Here is a 21,499-nt window from a genome sequence, read left to right as displayed (position 1 = left end):
AATTGCCTAATTCGTCCTGGTTCGGGAGACCTGAATCCCAAAATGGATTTTCCCCGAAATTCATGAAAAATTCATTTTTCAAGTTAGCGGTGGGGGGGAGGGGCACATTTATAAAAAAACAAACAAACCCAACCCAACCCTTCAAATTTACTTAATTACAACCCCGCCCCCCCCCTTCCCGATCCCCCTGAAGACTTACTGAAAGCCCTGGTAGTCCAGCGGGGTTCCCAGGAGCGATCTTCCACTCTCGGGCCGTCAGGCCTGCCAGGAATTAAAATGGTGCCGGTGGCCCTTTGCCCTTACCATGTGACGGGGCTACCGGTGCCATTGGTTGGCCCCTATCACATGGTAGGAGCAATGGACAGCGGCACCATCTTTGAAAATGGGAAAGCCACTGAAGGGTTGGGGTGGGGATTTTTTTTTTATTTGTTTTGCCGGAAAAAAAAAAAAAAAAGAACCGTAGGAAAACAAATTTTACCACAAAGCACCCGACCTGAAAGCATTAAACGAAGCACATCTCTAGTGAATAGTCTCCTAGATCTCAGACCCCCAAACCTAACTAGCAGGAGGCCAGATAAGAGGGAGTGGGAATGTGAGGAACTTCCCTGGATAGGATCCAGGGGGAGTGAAAACACTCGGACAAACAGGTCCAAGCTGAGTGGGGGGGGGGGGGGGGGGGGTTGTGACACAGTGTTTCTATCTTCTCCCTTAAGCCTATGCAGGACTATCAGGGGAGGAATAAGAGTTGGAGCCAGGTAGATTAATGAGACCAGGCCTAGGTCTCTATGAGGAAGGCAGCTCCTGTAGAATAATGCTGTCCAAACACTGAGCTGGACTAAAGCTGTATTGAGTGAAGCAGCAACAATCTGTGATTATTTGAGAGTACACTGTTCTGAAATTAAACAGTATACTCATGTTTGGTTGAAGCTGTAAAATAAAGAAAAAGGGCACATTTTAAAAGGGTTACGCGCGTAATATACGTGCGTAACCCTTTTAAAAGCCTCCTGTGCACGCTGAGCCTCTTTTGCATAGGCTCGGCGACGTGTGCAAGCCCCGGGACATGCATATGTCCCGGGGCTTGAAAAAATGGGCGGGGAGTGGACGGGCCATGGCGGGGCGGGGCTGGAGCCTCCAGGCACAGCAGCCATTTTCCGCTGTGCCCGGGATCGCGAGCAGGCCGTCACCGGCGTGCGCAACCCACACCTGCCCGAAAGCGATAGGGAAACCCCATAACAATTTTGGGGGTTCTCTTATCATTTGTGGGGGGGGGGGGGGGGGGGGGGGGGGGGGGTGAGAAGAAAGGATAGACAACAACAACCCGCAACCCACCCTGACTCTTTCAATCTCATTATTTAGAATCCCCCACCCTCCCGACCCCCCAAAAACTTTTCTAAAGTACCTGGTGGTCCAGAGGGGGTCCCAGCAGCAATCTCCCGCTCTCGGGCTATCAGCTGCCACTAATCAAAATGGCACCAATTGCCCTTTGCCCTTACCATGTGACAGGGGCTATTGGTGTCATTGGCCAGCCTTGTCACATGGTAGGAGCAATGGATGGCCCGTGCCATTTTTAAAGATTGTGCTGGCCACCATTGCCCCTACCATGTGACAGGGGCCGGCCAATGGCACCAATAGCCCCTGACATATGGTAAGGGTAAAGGGCCATCGGCACCATTTTGTTTACTGGCAGCCGACGGCCCAAGAGTGGGAGATTGCTGCTGGGACCCCCTCTGGAGCACCAGGTACTTTAGAAAAGTTTTTTGGGGGTTCAGGAGGGTGGAGGATTCTAAATAATGAGATTTAAAGGGTCAGGGTGGGTTTTTTATTTTTGGCTCCGGACAGCCGAAAAAGAAAGCGTTCAGAACCGCGAACAATGATTTCCCGCGGTTTTACTACGAACCCGATACCGGAAACGAGTCCGGTACTGATTCACATCTCTACAAATCAGCACAGTAAAATAACAATAAATAAGTACTAAAATTATAATGCTAAAACTACAATAAGTACTTACAATAATTAATAAAATGACTACTTATATTACTCTATACTAAAATCAATATAAATACCAGCACTTCCTAAAACATTCATAAAATTCTATTTGCTTTCCGCATAAGCACACTTAAAAAGTCAGGTTTTAATTTTGCCTTGAATTTCTTTATATCAGCCTGAAGTCGCAATTCTACTGGCAGAGAGTTCCACAGTTGTGGGCCCATTATTGACACTGCTCTATCTCTAACTTCAAATAGATGTGCAAATTTTATATTAGAGATTGTCAGTAAGTCTTTATTGGCTGACCTTACTCGGATTGTCATGCTCAGCCATTCTGTCTGTTCTGTATACAAAATTTTGTGCAGTATGCATGCGGTTTTATATTGGGCACGATATGAGATCAGCAGCCAGTGTAGTGAAATCAGTGTTGGGGTTATATGATCATACTTTCTTTTTTCTTCAAGATTCTTGCAGCTGTATTTTGCATCACCTGTAATGGTCGAATTATTGAAGTGGGAAGTCATAAAAGCAGTGTGTTGTAGTAATCTATGTTGGATAAAATCAGCGATTGTAGCACAGTTCTAAAATCATTCTTTTCCAATAGTGGCTTTAGTTTACATAGGGTCAAAAGTTTATAATATCCTTCTTTTACCTTTGTTGCTATATGTTTTTTAAAACTAAGCTCAGTATCGATTATAATACCAAGATCTCGGAGATAAGTCGTAGGTGTTATTTTTACATTATTTTCTAAGGTTAATGGAGGAATTATATCAAGTTTTAATTTATGTTCTAATAGCAGGGTTTCTGTTTTTTCCATATTTAACACTAATTTTAGATGGGATGGCAATTGTTTTAGTGCATTAAGATACCTTACAATGATATTAAGGGCTTTTTCTAGTGTATCATCACTAGATATCATCTGCATAAATGTCCCTCAAATCATTATTCCTGTCTGCCCCACATGAATGACTCAACCTCTGGTTTCATCCTGCCTAGGGATAGTATGATTTTGGTTGGTAGATAGTGTGATTAGTCTTTTGCTCTATAGCTAGATGTGAGATTCAATTTGCACATCAGAAATTCCCTAGAGATTTATTTGCTGTTAGCTCACTATTTGTGTGCTTTTTCCCTCTTGTGGTGCTTTTCGGTTTTCATGCCACTGTTATTGCTACCACCTGGTTTGATGCCTTGACATGTTTGTGCCAGTGATTATTCTGTTTTGACCCTCTGTTGGTTCTTTGTGCATTTATGACGTTGTAGTTGGTGTCATTTGCCCCTCTTTTGGGCATTGGGGTGGTTATGCCACTGATTTTGGTAACCTTTGCTTCTTTCACATATTTAGGGGTGTTTATGCACTGTGCTTGCTGCCATATCCTCATATTATATTTTGGGATGATTATGATACTGTTGGTGCCCTTTCTACTCTTTTGGTACTTTGGGCTGTTCATATCACAGTTTGTACAACTTTGATCTGCTATGTGATGATCGTGGTGTCCAGCCAGTATTTTTCAGGAATCTGACGGCAAACGTTTGTAGGGATGTGAATCGTTTTTTAACGATTAAAATTATCATCCGATAATTTTAATATCGTCTTAAATCGTTATAGAACACGATACAATAGAAATTCTAACGATTTATCGTTAAAAATCGTTAAATCGTGTTAGTGCGCACTAACTCGAGTTAGTGCGCACTAACTCGAGTTAGTGCGCACTAACTGAAAATGATACAAATTGACACTTTCCAGGTCAGTAAAGGTCAGTTAGGAATGAATATGTGTTCCTATTGGCTGGCTGCCCTCTTATCTATTGATGTTAAGCAGGTTCCCACTGAGGTGATGGTTGGGGGGATGGGAAATGGAAATGGAAACTCAGGAACACTAACAGAAAATGATACAAATTATTGACACTATCCAGGTCAGTAAAGGTCAGTTAGGAATGAATATGTATTCCTATTGGCTGGCTGCCCTCTTATCTATTGATGTTACCAAGGTTCCAACTGAGGTGATGGTTGGGGGGATGGGAAATGAAAACTGTTGGTAGTTGACAAAAAAAGTAATGTGATCAGTCAATATGACTAGAACCTGTGCCCTATTCCTGATACCAGGGGTGTTGTGATCTTCCTGCACTCAGTGCCCTATCCCTGATACCAGTCTGAGACAGCTCCCTCCCTGCATTACTAGTGAGAGGCTGGCTTCACAGACAGGGGGGAGCTGCCTGACACTCACTCCTGACTTCCCCAATGTCCCAGCTAGTGGATGGTGTGTGGGTGAGGGGGGGGAGGATGGTGAAGTCTGAGACAGCTCCCTCCCTGCATTACTAGTGAGAGGCTGGCTTCACAGACAGTGGGGAGCTGCCTGACCCTCACTCCTGACTTCCCCCATGTCCCAGCTAGTGAATGGTGTGTGGGTGAGGGGGGGGGGGGGGAGGATGGTGAAGTCTGAGACAGCTCCGTCCCTGCATTACTAGTGAGAGGCTGGCTTCACAGACAGGGGGGAGCTGCCTGACCCTCATTCCTGACTTCCCCCATGTCCCAGCTAGTGAATGGTGTGTGGGTGAGGGGGGGGGGGAGGATGGTGAAGTCTGAGACAGCTCCCTCCCTGCATTACTAGTGAGAGGCTGGCTTCACAGACAGGGGGGAGCTGCCTGACCCTCACTCCTGACTTCCCCCATGTCCCAGCTAGTGAATGGTGTGTGGGTGAGGGGGGGGGGGGGGGAGGGTGAAGTCTGAGACAGCTCCCTCCCTGCATTACTAGTGAGAGGCTGGCTTCACAGACAGGGGGGAGCTGCCTGACCCTCACTCCTGACTTCCCCCATGTCCCAGCTAGTGAATGGTGTGTGGGTGAGGGGGGAGGGAGGATGGTGAAGTCTGAGACAGCTCCCTCCCTGCATTACTAGTGAGAGGCTGGCTTCACAGACAGGGGGGAGCTGCCTGACCCTCACTCCTGACTTCCCCCATGTCCCAGCTAGTGAATGGTGTGTGGGTGAGGGGGGGGGGGAGGATGGTGAAGTCTGAGACAGCTCCCTCCCTGCATTACTAGTGAGAGGCTGGCTTCACAGACAGGGGGGAGCTGCCTGACCCTCACTCCTGACTTCCCCCATGTCCCAGCTAGTGAATGGTGTGTGGGGGAGGGGGGGGAGGATGGTGAAGTCTGAGACAGCTCCCTCCCTGCATTACTAGTGAGAGGCTGGCTTCACAGACAGGGGGGAGCTGCCTGACCCTCACTCCTCCGGGGTATTGTGATCTTCCTGCATGCAGTGCCCTATCCCTGATACCAGGGGTGTTGTGATCTTCCTGCATGCAGTGCCCTATCCCTAATACCAGGGGTGTTGTGATCTTCCTGCATGCAGTGCCCTATCCCTGATACCGGGATGTGTGCAAGAAGATCCCAACACCCCTGGTATTAGGGATAGGGCACTGTGTGCAGGAAGATCACAACACTCCTGGTATTAATAGGGATAGGGCACTGTGTACATGAAGATCACAACACCCCTGGTGCCAGGGATAGGCACTGTGTGCAGGAAGATCACAACACCCCTGGTGTCAGGGTTAGGGCACTGTGTGCAGGAAGATCACAACACTCCTGGTATTAATAGGGATAGGGCACTGTGTGCAGGAAGATCACAACACCCCTGGTGCCAGGGTTAGGGCACTGTGTGCAGGAAGATCACAACACTCCTGGTATTAATAGGGATAGGGCACTTTGTGCAGGAAGATCACAACACCCCTGGTGCCAGGGTTAGGGCACTGTGTGCAGGAAGATCACAACACTCCTGGTATTAATAGGGATAGGGCACTGTGTGCAGGAAGATCACAACACTCCTGGTATTAATAGGGATAGGGCACTGTGTGCAGGAAGATCACAACACCCCTGGTGCCAGGGTTAGGGCACTGTGTGCAGGAAAATCACAACACTCCTGGTATTAATAGGGATAGGGCACTGTGTGCAGGAAGATCACAACAACCCTGGTGCCAGGGTTAGGGCACTGTGTGCAGGAAGATCACAACACTCCTGGTATTAATAGGGATAGGGCACTGTGTGCAGGAAGATCACAACACCCCTGGTGCCAGGGTTAGGGCACTGTGTGCAGGAAGATCACAACACTCCTGGTATTAATAGGGATAGGGCACTTTGTGCAGGAAGATCACAACACCCCTGGTGCCAGGGTTAGGGCACTGTGTGCAGGAAGATCACAACACTCCTGGTATTAATAGGGATAGGGCACTGTGTGCAGGAAGATCACAACACTCCTGGTATTAATAGGGATAGGGCACTGTGTACAGGAAGATCACAACACCCCTGGTGCCAGGCTTAGGGCACTGTGTGCAGGAAGATCACAACACTCCTGGTATTAATAGGGATAGGGCACTGTGTGCAGGAAGATCACAATACCCCTGGTATCAGGGTTAGGGCACAAGTTCTAGTCACATTGACTGATCACATTACTTGTTTTGTCAAGCTACTAACTGTTTCCATTTCCCATCCCCCATATACTGTCAGTGGGAAGCTTGGTAACATGAATAAATAAGAGGGCAGCCAATAGGAATACATATTCATTCCTAAACTGACCTGAAAAGTGTCAAATTGTATCATTTTCAGTTAGTGCGCACTAACTCCCGTTAGTGCGCACTAACTCGAAGTTAGTGCGCACTAATCGGAAAAAACGATTTTTAACGATTTTTTAACTAACAAATCGTGCCTAACACGATTTTCTTGCCCTGCCACACGATTTCTATCGTTAAGACGATATGGAAAACGATTCACATCTCTAAACGTTTGTAGTCAATCTTAGTGATTTCTCAAAACTGAGGTGTTTTAGCTTCAAGGAGGTAGCTTGTCCCTTTAAATCAGTGGCTTTTCCATTTCTACTGTAATGTTCATTCTATGGGGCAGATTTTAAAAAAGAACGCCTGCGTATACTTTTTTTCGTGTGACCGGCGCAAACCAGAGTTCGCTGGATTTTAATAGATACGCGCGTAGCTGCGCGTATCTTTTAAAATCTGGGGTCGGTGCGCGCAAGGCTGCACAAAATTGGCAGCCTGCGCATGCCGAGCCACGCAGCCTGCCTCCGTTCCCCCCAAGGCCGCTCCGAAATCAGAGCAATCTCAGAGGGAACTTTCCTTCCACCCCTTGCACCTTCCCCCCAGCCCTATCTAAACCCCCCTACCTTTGGCCTGGATTTATCAAAATGTGGTAAGTACTGCATGTGATAGCAAAAGGGGCATGTTTTATGCTAATATAGCATTTATTGCTAATTATGTGTATGAAGAGCTAAGTTAACACAAATTGTGATACCATTTTCAGATTCTGTGATAAGTGCCAGATCTGTTGTATTTCCTGCATTTGGGAAGAGAGAGAGCACCTAGCCATAATGTCATCCCCATAGGTAGGTATTTGTATCCCTATGGTAGGCCTTCCTAGTAACTCGAGGTGGGGATTAGGTAAGAGTGTAGGGGGATAGGGGCCACTTTGACATTCTACGTGACACGTACGAACAGAACAGTGGTCTCTTGTGAAGATCTGATGGCCTTCGGAGTGAGGAAACTCACTCCAAGATGAGATCTGGGCAATGTTCTCTCCACCTAGCTTGATATTACCCAGGTAGAGAGTCCATCAAGCTAGGTGGAGAGAACATTGCATAAATCTCATCTTTGGGTGAGTCTTCTCACGCCGAAGGTCATCAAATCTTCACTAGAGAGCACTGTTCTGTTCGTACGTCTCACTCTGAATGTCAAAGTGGCCCCTAACACCTACAGTAATACCTAAGCTTCACCTCGAGTTACTAGGTAGGCCTACCATAGGGATACAAATACCTACCTATGGGGATGACATTATGGCTAGGTGCTCTCTCTCTCTCTCTCTCTCTCTCTCTCTCTCTCTCTCTCTCTCTCTCTCTCTCTCTCTCTCTCCCTCCCCCCCACCTTCAATAGGCCTTACAGGAGACATCACAAACAGTGATGAAACCTTACTGCATGGTTGCAGCCACTATCACCTAGACCACACTGAAGAACTTACTTAGCCCCTGGGATATGAGCACCATCCCTTAGTTTCTAGCTATTCAACCATTTGTAATAGCTCTAGTACACATCCCTTTAGTTAACATGACAGCTGGACTCTCATCCCTTCATGACTCATACAGCCACAGTTTATTCTTAAAGATTTTCTGTTTGTTATTTCCCATTCTGTTGTGGTTCAAACACCACTTTCAAAGCATATATTAAAGAATGCCTAAAGACAAAACATTCTCTTCTTGGAGTTTTCAATAAGCATCTCTCCCAAACACATAAAATTGTTAATTTAATATATACCAACATTTGATCTGAGATATCACATTGGTTTATATTCAGGTACTGTAGGCATTTTTCTATCCCCAGAAGGTTTACAATCTAAGTTTTGTACCTGAGGCAATGGAGGGTATAGTGACTTACCCAAGGTCACAAGGAACAATAGCAGGACTTGAACACTGGTCTCCTGGTTTATAAGCCTACTGCTCTAACCACTAGGTTATTCCTCTTCCCCCAACTACAGTTTTGTTTTTTTAAGTACAGGGTAGAACAAGCTCAGTAATCTAACCTACTCAAGTCAGTTTCTGAAGCTCCAGTTATAGCAAACAATCCAGCCTTGGTTTCAATGCACACTATGCAGAACATCTTAATGCTGATTAGTGACACTGCACTTACTGGGTTTAAATGCACATTTGCAGAACTTACAAAGCCACATTTGAAATACCTTCCCATAGAACTTTCTATCACCAATTCCAAACTTTAGGCTTTTGCAGAGCATAAGTTCAACAGCAGCAACAATGTTCCCAGGTTCATACCAAACTCAGCCAGTTATCACCCACACAAGCAGCAACCTAGTCCAGGATAGCTTTCCCTATGATCTGTGTGCATGTCTTTCAGGCTTCCTACTAGCCTGTAGTCCTAAATGTCTTTCTTTGGCTAGTTTTTAGTCAATGCTTTTACTTTACTTCTCACTTAATTAAAGGTTCTATGAGGTCTGTAGGCACTAATGTTAAGTTTTTACTTTTACTGGGGTTTCTTCTTCTCTGCCTTTTACCTGACTTAAACAGTGTAAGCTTAGCCTTTTCTACTGCTGCTTTTAAATTCATACAATCCTAGTAGATATTATGTTCCCCAAATAAAGTCACACTCTAAGTAAGTAGAAAGGTCTCTTTAGAGCAGATTTTGACATGGATTTAGCTTAGACCTCAGCCATGTCCCCCTGTCTCTGTTTTTGCCTCCTCATCAGCCTCAGACTCAGACTTAATTGAGGCAGTTCTCTCCATCTCCTTCTGCTTCTCCTTTTTAACAACCACAAACTCCAGGTTGTCTCATGATATTTCACCTGACAGCCTATCGCTGCATATGGTAAACTCACCCTTAATGAAATCCTTCTAGAAGCTGGATGCTAGGACTTCTGGGAATTGTAGTTCTCAAAGGTAACCATGCTTAGAAATGCTGTTTTGCCCAAATGACCAAGCAAATTTAAAGAATTACTCTTTTTTTTTTTTTTAAAATACAGGGACTGGAGGCAAATCTATCTTAGCACCAATGCTTTTGGGTGTTCCTACTGTTGTTGATGCTCTTTTGGCCCTTTCACAGAGTCTTTGGGTGTTCCTGCCATTGTTAAAGCTTCTTTATTCCTCTTTTGGTGCTTTGGGCTGATCTTTAGACCATGGTTGTGATGGCCTATGCTCCTCGTTTGGAGCATTTGGATGTTCATGCCTCTGTTTCGTATGTTTTGCCCTGTTATGGTGCCTTTGATCTGTTCATGCCTTTCTTGATGCCACTTTGTGTGACCCTTGATGTTCTGAAGTGCTCATCCTTCTGCTTGCAAATTTTACTAAACTTAAATTTATGAACTTAAAATAGGATATTTTGCTCTCCCGATTGATTTTAATGGAAATGTATGATCAGATGATACAAATAAACATTTTTTTAGGGGATTAAACTGAAAAAATTAAATTACTGAGCTAAGCAAACTAACTGAATGAACTGAACCAATATTTTTTTCTCTACACATTCCTTCTACCTTTTACTCCATCAAGAACAGAGGTAGGGGAAAGGTGATTTGGAAAAAACAAATGGCAGAGAAACAAAGCATGACCTGGTGATAATTCAGACTATGGGATAGCTGGGTTGCAAGTAACATCTCCCAAAATTCTACATAGCTGATGCTTTCAGGTTGGTGGTAGCTGATTAATGTCCAGCAACGCCAAAGTTACCTAGAAGACTCTATGCTCAGCAATAGCCTTTTTAGTTTTGGTAGCTGTCTAGATTATTGTAACGTTTGGGTTTAAGGTATAGTTAAAAGAGGGATGTGGGTATTGAATTAACATGGGATCTTATATGGGCATCTATCCTGAAAGATAAAGAACCAATGAAAAAGTAAGTAAATAAAAACTAATTTGATAAAGACTGATATCTTGCAAATAGTTAAGCTTTAATAGATGGCAGCTGGGAGATATCCTTGCAGAGTAGACAGGACTAACTGGGTCATGTTAGTGTTATTTACTATATATCTGCTAGTCATATGTGACTGTGCTTACTCTATCACTGCCAATGTGATATGGCAGTATTTTGCATATCACTAGTTACAAATATACTTCATTAAAGAGTAGTTTAGCACTGGTTGTAAGATCAGTTCTCTCACCTATTAATACATGTGCTTCTTTATCCCCGTGTGTCTCCGCTTATCCAACTTTAATTGGGTAATAAAAATTATCTTCCTTCTCTCATTAGTTTAAAAGCTTATATGGCACACTGATACTGTAAATATACAACTAGCCTGGCTATCTCCAAAATGACCATGTCTGAAAGCAGTATTAAAATATGAGGTCTTATTTGAAAAGGTGAATAATGAAATAAATTACTTCTAAAATCCAAATATGCAAGGCCATATTTTACCAGTTAGAAGTTAATTCAGCTTACGTTGGGTCTTCTTTATTGTTTGTACCTCTGCTTATTATGACAAAGAATATATGTTTTATTGACTTATTGACCTTATATAATGTAATAATGTTAATAATATCTCCTTGGAGAACATTTTTATACCATTTTATCTTTTAAGGCTCCAGCCTCTGTGTGTAGTGCCAGGTGTCCACCTGGGCACAGAACTGCCGCTCACAAAGGTCACCCCATTTGCTGTTTTGACTGCATTCCATGTTCTGAAGGAGAGATTCTCAGTTCTTCTGGTATGCACACCTTGTAAACCTGTCTTGTTTGCTCAGATATTTTAACTACAGTGTCAACCGTGGTTATATTTACATCATAATTACATGATGATTAATTAAATTGGACCAGAGAATTAGCAAATAAATGATTTGTTTGTATGCAGGCCAGTTTTAAGTTAAGGCAGTGCTTAATCTATATGGCCAAGTTTTAGCTGCCTAGGTTTAAAGGAATTTTCAGGTGCATCTGGCACCTAGATTTTTGGAAAACAATTCCTTAAATCTAGGTAGCCAAAATGTGGCTACTAGATTTGGACTGTTCAACATTGGCTGAAAATGACTGCCTACTTCAACCCTTCCAATCTCACCTGTGATGCCTTCTGACCTTTTGCATAATTTTGAAAGTTAAGCCAGGGGTCTGTGAGACATCTTCCATCCCCAGGGACACCCTGCTCCTCCAGGCCACTTTGAATGCCTTCAGCGGCTTCAGGAGGATGGCAGGAGGGGAGAATGGCTGACGCTTGCCATTTAACAATGGAAAGATAACACATTTTTCCTTTGCTTCCACTTATCTCTCCTTGTAGGTGGCTGCACAGTTACACACATACACACATATGCATGCAAGCTAGTTTGCATTGCTCCCAATAGCAAACATTGTTCCATTGCAAGCATGTGCATCTTCTTATTCAAGTGAATCGCCCCTTGCCCTAATGATATCTATGATAGGTTTTCTGTATTCCTCTAGAAATTCAATAAACTGTCTAATGTATTTACACCATGCCATAGTGTTGCGGTCCAATCGCCTCCCTCGCGATCGGGTCCGTGCCCACTTACCCCCACTCCGGTCCGCGGTCGGAATCGCCGCGCTTCAGGCCTACTAGGCTGAATGGCCGCGGTGTCTCCACGAGGGAGACACCGCCGAGGCCCGACGCTGGCTCCGCCCCCACGCTGCTACGCGCGCGCGAGGGCAGAGCATTTAAAGGTCCAGCACCCGGAAGTGCTGGACCGCCCCCTGGATGACGTCAGACGCCGGCACAGAACTTAAGCCGGCGTCTGACTCCCAAACAACACCTTGCAACGAGGTTCCTCTTCGGAGTGTCTAGTTGCCTTCTGTTCCTGCTGACCTCGCTGTTCCTGCCTTGCCTCGGGTCCTCTCGATATTCTTGCCCCGGCTTCAGCTCCGGCTGTTCCTCGCTTCAGTGACTTCCTGGTTCTTGTCTTCAGCTTGCTTCTGACCTGCCTTGCCTGCCACCTGCCTCGACCCTCGGACTTCCTTCTCGTCTCATCTCTCGTTGTCTCCTAAGTCCCAGCGGTCCAGGTCCCTATGGGCTCCTCCTGGGGGTATCTAGGACTTCCAGGGTGAAGTGGTCTTTGGTGCTTCAGCTTGGGTCCGCCTCCCGGCCTGTCCACGACAGAACCCCCAGTTCCATCAGGCCGGCCCAAGGGTCCACCCCCAACTCGCTATCGCAACACATAGTTTCTCATCATAGGCATCTCTGCTTATCTTTCCCCAAATCATTGAGAAAATCATCACAGCTTTTCAGTAAATTACTATATAATATCTCCATACTGTTAACATGTCTTGACTGGTCACCCACTCAATCTGGAACACAAAGGCAATGCAGCAATCTGCATTTAAGTTTGCTATGTGCCTTTCACTTATTGAGTTTTCCTTTCTCTTTTTTTGCTGATTAGGAAAACAAATGCATTTACTTTAATAATGGTCTTAATCCCAAAGTGCAATAGCTGCACACTAATCTAGGCCTGCAGCACTTACGTTAGCCCTCACTGCAGGCTTGCTGGAAATGAAAAGTACCCTTTCATCTTCATCTTTAATATTATGAACCTTGGAGGAATTTTGTGACTTTCTTCCTCAAGGACTATCCTAACTGAATCAGTCAGATAACATCCAGGGGAAAGTATTCAGAAGCATTTAGCTGGATAACTGAGAAGTTATTTGTCTAACTGAAGATTCTGGCATTTATTCAGCTAAATTCTAGCCGGATAATAAGTTATCTGTCTAGAATTCAACCGGATAAGTTAGGGCTTTCCTGGGGGTGTAACTAGGAGGCACTGAGTTAGCTACGTAAGTTATCGGGCTAACGGGCCTCATTTTCTAAAGTATCGCAGGCCTGCAGTACTTTAGAAAAATGTGGTAATTAGGGGCGAGGGGCCGAAACGGGGGGGGGGGGGGGGCGGTCCTGCGCTAGCCGGCATCGCGCCCAATAACTACACCTCTTCCGGGGCTGACTCCGCCCCGATGTAGGTAGCTCAGGCGTGCAATAGTCTTGGAAAGTAAGGTCCTAAGTCCGGTATTCAGAGTTAGCTGAATAACTTATCTGGGTAACTCTCACCAGATCATAGACATCTCATCTCTTTGTTTTACTGATGTAAGAAAATATGATTAATCAAATAATAAACATAAACCTCTCCTAAAGTTAGTAGGATTTATTTCTCTGGCTAACTTTAAGATAGCTGGATACATTCAGCAGCGCAGCCAGTTGAACAGATAACTTTATCCGGCTAACAAACTAAGCTGCACAGCACCTGAATATGGACTGAACTAGGAAAAAGCCTATCCTATTTGCCTTACTGCCCTGATCCTCACACCCCCCCCCCCCCCCAAGCTGGCTGAAAAAGAAAAAGGTGATGTGAAATACAGCACCCTAATCCATTCCCCCTCCACTCAAGACGCCTGAAAGATGTGGCCAAAGACAGCCAAAAAAGAAGAAAGCAGTTTCAGATTATGAGACCTAAATTGCTACCAATGGGAGCGTCATTCATGTTGAAGTTTCCATGCAAATCTAATATCAGGTACCGTGATGCTAAATATATATATTTTTTATCCATCTCAACTTACTAAATGTATTTCTGATAGAATTTCTTCAGTCAATGTAGATGACAGGCCTATTACACAACCTCATTAAGCTGAGAAGTTCTCTATAAATGAATGTTACAATTCTATATGCTGGTGCTTGCTTGAAAAGTTTTGTTTCTTTGAACCAGATAGCCTTCTAGGTGTTTAGGATTCCCTCATTTGAGGACTTTGATGACATTGACAGTATATATTTAAACATTGATGTATATTATAAGATATGCTGAGTTTTCTATTTCCTTGTTATAATTGGTGATGTTAAATTTCCATTTCTTTCAAGCTTGTATACTTGATTATATTAATGTAAAATTGCAATAAATTAAAAAAAAAAAAAAAAAAAGAGGCTGGCGCATTCTTCTTGCAAAAATTGCCTTCTTAGCCCTTCCTGGCCATTTTCTGTATCCATTCAAGGATACACACTTGTGTGTGTGTGTGTGTGTGGGGGGGGGGGGGGGGCATACCTTTTGGGGCCTATGTCTCCAGCATCTTGATTCTCTGGGACAGCTGCATGGTGATGGAGCTGAGGACTCCAAAGGCTACTCTGGTGCAGTATGTGTGTCAGCACATTTATTACTGAAGACAGCAACAAGGAAGTTCATATTTTGCGAGCTGGCAGATGTTATTTGTTGCAGTATCCTGTTCTGTCAGTCCACTGACCTTCGGAGGACCCGTATTTTTCCTCGCAAGTGCCTCAGTTCACCTGCATCCATTTTTGCTGCTGGTGCTGGTGCAGGTTCTGATGGCAGTGTCAGTGCTGCTGACGGTGTCAATACCGGTGGAGCTGGCGGTGCTGGTGCTGATGACACTGGTGGTGTGTGAGGGACCAAGATGGGCATAGGTGGCTTCTGCCCTCCACCTGGCCTGGCGATGGTGACACCACATGCTGGCGTGGTGTGCACTCCAGAAGGTTGCCAGTCAAGATTGCCTTCCTCCATGAAGATGGCCAGATTAAGGGAGACCTGAAGTGGGCTTGTTGAGACTAGGTAGTGCAACAACAACAATGGCTGTGATTCCTGTGGTTGCTGCTCCTCCCCTCCTCCTCTTTGCTGCACTGCATCTTGGCATCCATCAGTAAAGGCCTCTGTACTACCGCTACTGGGAAGCTGCTCCCAGGGTCATCCTAGGTGGGTCCTGGCCATTCCTGGCTGGGACCGACACTTAGGCACTTGAGAGCTGTGGAAACAAAAGAGAAGAAAGAAAAAAAAGACATAAATACACATGTCAGCAATTTTTTTGTTTTTTTTTTATTCAGCATGAGAGGTGTACTTTTCATCTTGGCATAGTGAGCATCTTATGCCAAATTTTGTGTCCTATCATTGATTCCTGCCCATTTAAGGGTGAGGTAAGCTTGCCAGCTGCAGCTCATGTTGTGTCCAGCTCCTCAGTCATGGCCTCGAACACATCCAGCCCCAGCCTTTCCATCAGTTGCTCCTCCATCTGCGTAAGCTGGATTGGACAGGGTGATCCTCCTTCCATCTGGCATTGGTGTTTGGCTCTCACTGCTACCTTGGCCTTCAGAAGGGCCTTAATGTCCCTGTATTGGTGGGTAACCTATTCGGCACTTCTTGGGATTCCACTTCGGCTGGTGATGGATTAAGCAATATTGCTCCATATCTGCCCCTTTGTGCCCAGTTGCCAAACAGCGTGATCCCTGAAGGGCTCCTGCAATGACCAAGTCGTTCTCCTGTGTGCTGACATTTATGACCCTTAGATGATGGTATGGTGCTCACTTGCTGCCTGAAGGGGGTGCCATTTCCTCTCCTGGAGAGGTGTCCTCCTCACTCTCCATCTTGCTCCCCTCTCCCCTCCTGACCCTACCATTCCAACTCCCCCTCTGCCCTCTCTGTTTATCTCTAGCATGCCCTACTCCGCCCCTGAACTTGCCTGGCTAGCCCCTTCCTCCTCCCACTCCATCCTATCCCTTCCATGATGCCTCTCTCTACTCCTGCACTGGTGCCTACTCCTACTACTTCCTCTGCAACTCCTGCCCTCATCATCCTTCCTCCTCTCTATCCCCTCCTCGCCTCTTGCCTTTCCTCTCCTTTCTCCCCACACTCCATCCTCTGCACAACCTCCAAGGTAGTTATTTTCTGCATAAGCAGAGCCTGAATCTCTGAAACTGTTAGGGATCTGTTGCTGGAGTTAGCAATCTGTTATGGATCTGCTGCTGGACACTCCTGTAAAGGGAGGAGTCAGCAATCTGTTATGGAATCGGCTGCTAGAGTTAGCAATCTGATAGGATCCTGTGGCTGGATACTCCCACAAGGGGAGGAGCCAGCAATCTGTTGTAATACTGCTAGCGGTTAGCAATCTGTTGCAGGATCTGCGATGTGGATGGGAGGAACGAACAGATGCAAACAGCAGTCTGATAGAGTTCTACCCACAGGGGAGGAATAACAATCTGTAGAGAACTACCTCCTATGGGTCTGCTAAGGAATGGCAATGTTAATGTAGACTGCAGAGTTGACAATATGTACCAGCGGAGTACTGGAGAGATTGTGTTCTGCTGGACAGAAAGAAAATAGGTGAATCCTTGGGTCGATGGCAGATGAAAACGCCCCCAGGAAGAAGTCCCGAGAGGGACCACCGGCTAGGCTGAAATATGGAGACAGACACAGATAGTTCTTTATTAGATAAGCAGTATAACCACCAGAGGTGGCAGTAATGAGCTGGTAGGCCCGGCAGGGCTGAAGTCCCTCAGATACTGGAACTGCGATTCCCAGGTTGCTGAGCTGCAAAGAGACTATAGAGAGTGAATAGACAGGATATCCAGATATACATAGCCAGTACTAGAAGATAACTCACACAAGGTCTTGAGATAGCTCAGTAGCTGGAAAGGATTAGGCCCTCGAGGTGCAAGTACCTGGTTCCAGGGAAGCTGTGAGAGAGCGATGGTCACTCACAATAATCTGTATCTGGAGTAGTTTCTAGTAGGGATGTGAATCGTGTCCTCGATCGTCTTAACGATCGATTTCGGCTGGGAGGGGGAGGGAATTGTATTGTTGCCGTTTGGGGGGGTAAAATATCGTGAAAAATCGTGAAAAATCGTGAAAAATCGAAAAATTGAAAAATCGCAAAACCGGCACATTAAAACCCCCTAAAACCCACCCCCGACCCTTTAAATTAAATCCCCCACCCTCCCGAACCCCCCCCAAATGACTTAAATAACCTGCGGGTCCAGCAGCGGTCCGGAACGGCAGCGGTCCGGAACGGGCTCCTGCTCCTGAATCTTGTTGTCTTCAGCCGGCGCCATTTTCCAAAATGGCGCCGAAAAATGGCGGCGGCCATAGATGAACACGATTGGACGGCAGGAGGTCCTTCCGGACCCCCGCTGGACTTTTGGCAAGTCTCGTGGGGGTCAGGAGGCCCCCCACAAGCTGGCCAAAAGTTCCTGGAGGTCCAGCGGGGGTCAGGGAGCGATTTCCCGCCGCGAATCGTTTTCGTACGGAAAATGGCGCCGGCAGGAGATCGACTGCAGGAGGTTGTTCAGCGAGGCGCCGGAACCCTCGCTGAATGACCTCCTGCAGTCGATCTCCTGCTGGCGCCATTTTCCGTACGAAAACGATTCGCGGCGGGAAATCGCTCCCTGACCCCCGCTGGACCTCCAGGAACTTTTGGCCAGCTTGTGAGGGGCCTCCTGACCCCCACGAGACTTGCCAAAAGTCCAGCGGGGGTCCGGAAGGACCTCCTGCCGTCCAATCGTGTTCGTCTATGGCCGCCGCAATTTTTCGGCGCCATTTTGGAAAATGGCGCCGGCTGAAGACAACAAGATTCAGGAGCAGGAGCCCGTTCCGGACCGCTGCCGTTCCGGACCGCCGCTGGACCCGCAGGTTATTTAAGTCATTTGGGGGGGGTTCGGGAGGGTAGGGGATTTAATTTAAAGGGTCGGGGGTGGGTTTTAGGGGGTTTTAGTGTGCCGGCTCACGATTCTAACGATTTCTAACGATAAATCGTTAGAATCTCTATTGTATTGTGTTCCATAACGGTTTAAGACGATATTAAAATTATCGGACGATAATTTTAATCGTCCTAAAACGATTCACATCCCTAGTTTCTAGTCAATAGAGAATCTTCAGAGTGTTCAGGAACATAGGCCCTCGAGGAGTGAGTGCCGGTTCCTATATACCATCTGAAAATAGTAACTCACAATGTCTGTACCTGCGATGGCTTCTGGGCAAGGAGAATCTTCAGAGCATTCAGGAACATAGGCCCTCAAGGAGCGAGCACCAGTTCCTATCTGAGTCTGAAACAATAATTCACAATGTCTGTCTCTTGTGATCGTTTCCAGGCAATGGAGAGTCTTCAGAGAGTTTAGGATCATGGGCCCTCAAGGAGCGAGTACCGGTTCCTTTCTGTTATCTGAAATAGAGAAAGAGAATGAGGCCCCTGAGGAGTGGTTACCCTTGGTAGGTCCGGAGAGGCAATGTTGTAAGAGTGAAGTGGGTCCAGAGAAATCCCGCAAACAATCCTTTGTGTGCAAGATGGTCTTTGGACAGCCGGAGCTAGTCCAAATGGAGTCCTTGCTAACTCGAGTTGTTAGCAAAAGTAAAGACCTTTTATGTTGGAAGCAGATGATGTCAATACAGGGGGACGCCCCTGAGGTTTGCGCCCTTGCTGGTACATACTTCAGAGCACGCGTGCCCGCGCCCTACATCATCAGGAACATGGCGGATCTGCAGTGTCGAGCCGGCCTGGGGACACCAAGGAGAATCGGCATGGAGATGCCACGGCATCAAGCTGTCCATCAGGCATGGAGGGAGTCACCACACAGGTAGAGAGGGTGGAACGAGGGCGAAAGCAGGCACGAATGCAACAGAAATTTGATAGCTGGTGACCTGTCCCTCAAATATGGGCTGCAGGATAAACAATACTGTACTAGAGGAGCTTCAATTTATCCTGGTCTTGACTACTGAAATATGTCTCTCGAGGACATTACAGACAAGCTGTCATAGTTAGTCAAACATCCAGTCTCTAGCCCTGCCCTCCTGACCCACACATACACTCCAATGTCTTAGCACCAAACTTTCTAATAATCAAAAATAAACAAAACTAGCAAGACTGTTCCTTAAACATTTGCCTGCCTAATCTGATGACCCTGCTGAATGGTATACGGTCTCTATCAATTTGCTGGCATCAACCCAGTTGATTTCTAGAGAGTTATAGCCTGCTGATTCTGAACTGGCATCCCTGTGGCCTATGGTGTTCCTTTTTCTGTCCCTGATTGCCTTGATGAATGAAGCCTAGTAGAATACAGGCATCTATCATGCAATTTATTCTAGTTTATGCTTTGGTGGCATTTCTCTTTTCACCCTTGGACCATAAAGAATCGTGTTTGCTTTTGTAGCATCTATTTAGCTACCCTTGAATGTATTAATTCCTATTTTATGAAAGCAGGTGTTTCCTGAAAATAATATAAGGATTATAGACAGTGTGGAAGAGAGTTTGTCTTTCATAAGCATCTCCTTTATATACACCAGCCTTTTAACTTCTTTAAACTTTATTAAAAGCATAACTGTGCAAGATGTGATATTACTATTACTACTACTACTACTACTACTATTACTACTATCACTTCTATAGTGCCATTCAACATGTGCGGAAGTGTAAAAAAACACATGAGACAGTCCCAGCTCTGTCGAGCTTACAAACTAATCAAGACAAACAGAGCAAAATAGCCTTTTGGGAGATTAGTTTATGAAGAAATGGTTAAAATCAGTAAGGATGTCCGCAGAATAATCAGGGGTAAAGATTTAAAAGCAGCCTCTAAAAGATAGGTTTTTAGATAGGGTTGGAATAATGTCAGCGAGGAAGCATGATGCAACTCTGGAAGTTTATTCAAGCATATGGTGCAGCAAGGTAGAAAGCATGGAGTCGGGATTTGGCAGTGGAGAACAAGGACCGAGAAAAAAGTAACTTGCCTAGTGTGCAGAGTTCACAAAGAGAAATGCAGAGAGAGATAAGAGGAGAGATGTAGTGAGGAATTGCAGGGTGAAGGATGCTGTAGCGAGGAAGAAATGGATAAATAAATAATGTAATGATTTGAGAAGAGGGTCTAAAGATAGGTTGCAAAGATTCATTTTGGATAAATTGCAGTGGAGAGAGATGGCTCACTAGGAGACAGGTTAGAGTAGCCTAAACTGGAGGTGATGAAAGAGTAGATAAGGGCTCTGATATTGTGTTCAGAAAGGAAAGAGTATTACATATGCCCATCTCGTCATTAATTTTGTGAAGTATTATTAACATATATTCTATGTCTTGACAGAAAGCAACCAGTGTATTAAATGCCCAGATGATCAGTGGCCAAATAGCATGAGAGATCAGTGCATACCCAAAGTCATCCAATATCTCTCCTATGATGAGTTCCTGGGAGGAAGTCTGGCAGCCATTTCCATTGTCTGTTCTACACTCACAGCATGTATATTTGGACTTTTTCTTAAGAACCGCAACACTCCCATTGTGAAAGCCAACAACCGGGAACTCAGCTACCTCCTCCTTATCTTTCTCATGCTCTGCTTCCTCTGCTCCTTAATATTCATCAGCCGCCCTTTAAAGGTCACATGCATGCTCCGACAGGTTGTCTTTGGGATCATCTTTTCCATCTGCCTGTCATCCATATTAGCCAAAACCATCACAGTGGTTATGGCTTTCAATGCCACAAAGCCCAACAGCAAGATGAAGATGCTAGTGGATTTCAAGCTACCAGTTTATATTGTTCCTGCTTGTTCATTGGTACAGATCATTCTCTGTATTTCATGGATAACAAATTATTCTCCATTTCCAGAATTCAACATGGCAGCTGAGACTGGGAAAATAGTCATTGAATGCAATGAGGGTTCAACTCTATTTTTCTCCTGTGTTCTGGGGTACATGGGTTTCTTAGCCTGTGTAAGTCTCTTAGTTGCCTTCCTAGCCAGGAATCTCCCCGATTCATTTAATGAAGCAAAGTTCATCACCTTCAGCATGCTGGTTTTTGCCAGTGTTTGGGTGACTTTTATCCCTGCATACCTAAGCACCAGAGGGAAGTATATGGTGGCTGTGGAGGTCTTTGCCATTCTGTCTTCCAGTTCAGGTCTCCTGGTTTGTATATTTTTCCCCAAATGTTATATCATCTTAATGAAGCCAGAGATGAACACTAGAACATATATCATTGGAAAAACAAGAAAATGTTAAACTGACAAACATTTCTTTGGTGCACATACATGCATATAAATATCTTGCTTCAGCCTCTATAGTGTTGAGCGCTGGCTAATGTATTATGAACAAGCCCACATATTTCCTTACATCAATAAATGTAAGTTAATATAAGAATACAAGTATTTGAAGGAATCCTATAATATTCAGCTCAGGAATTGTTTAATGCCCACTCAACAAGATTAAACAAGTTGCACCAACCAAATTAATGTGGATGATTTCATTTTAAAGCAATCTTTATTAAACAAAATAAGACCCTGAAGTAGATAGCTCTCAG

At 45.3% G+C, this 21,499-nt stretch overlaps 1 protein-coding gene across 1 annotated transcript in view; it reads left to right on the top strand.

Moving 5' to 3' along the window:
* Positions 1-21,201, top strand: part of LOC115081507 (extracellular calcium-sensing receptor-like) — a 67,859-nt gene extending 46,658 nt beyond the window's left edge. Inside the window, exon 5 of the mRNA XM_029585961.1 lies at positions 20,294-21,201. Within this exon, the coding sequence (XP_029441821.1) occupies positions 20,294-21,201 (908 nt within the window). The remainder of the gene's footprint in view (positions 1-20,293) is intronic.
* The last annotated feature ends 298 nt before the right edge of the window (positions 21,202-21,499 follow it).

This window comes from Rhinatrema bivittatum, unplaced genomic scaffold (genome assembly GCF_901001135.1).
Source record: "Rhinatrema bivittatum unplaced genomic scaffold, aRhiBiv1.1, whole genome shotgun sequence".
Classification (NCBI taxonomy): Eukaryota; Metazoa; Chordata; class Amphibia; order Gymnophiona; family Rhinatrematidae; genus Rhinatrema; species Rhinatrema bivittatum.
Note: the sequence above shows the minus strand (reverse complement) of the source record. Positions and strands in the feature narration are given on the sequence as shown.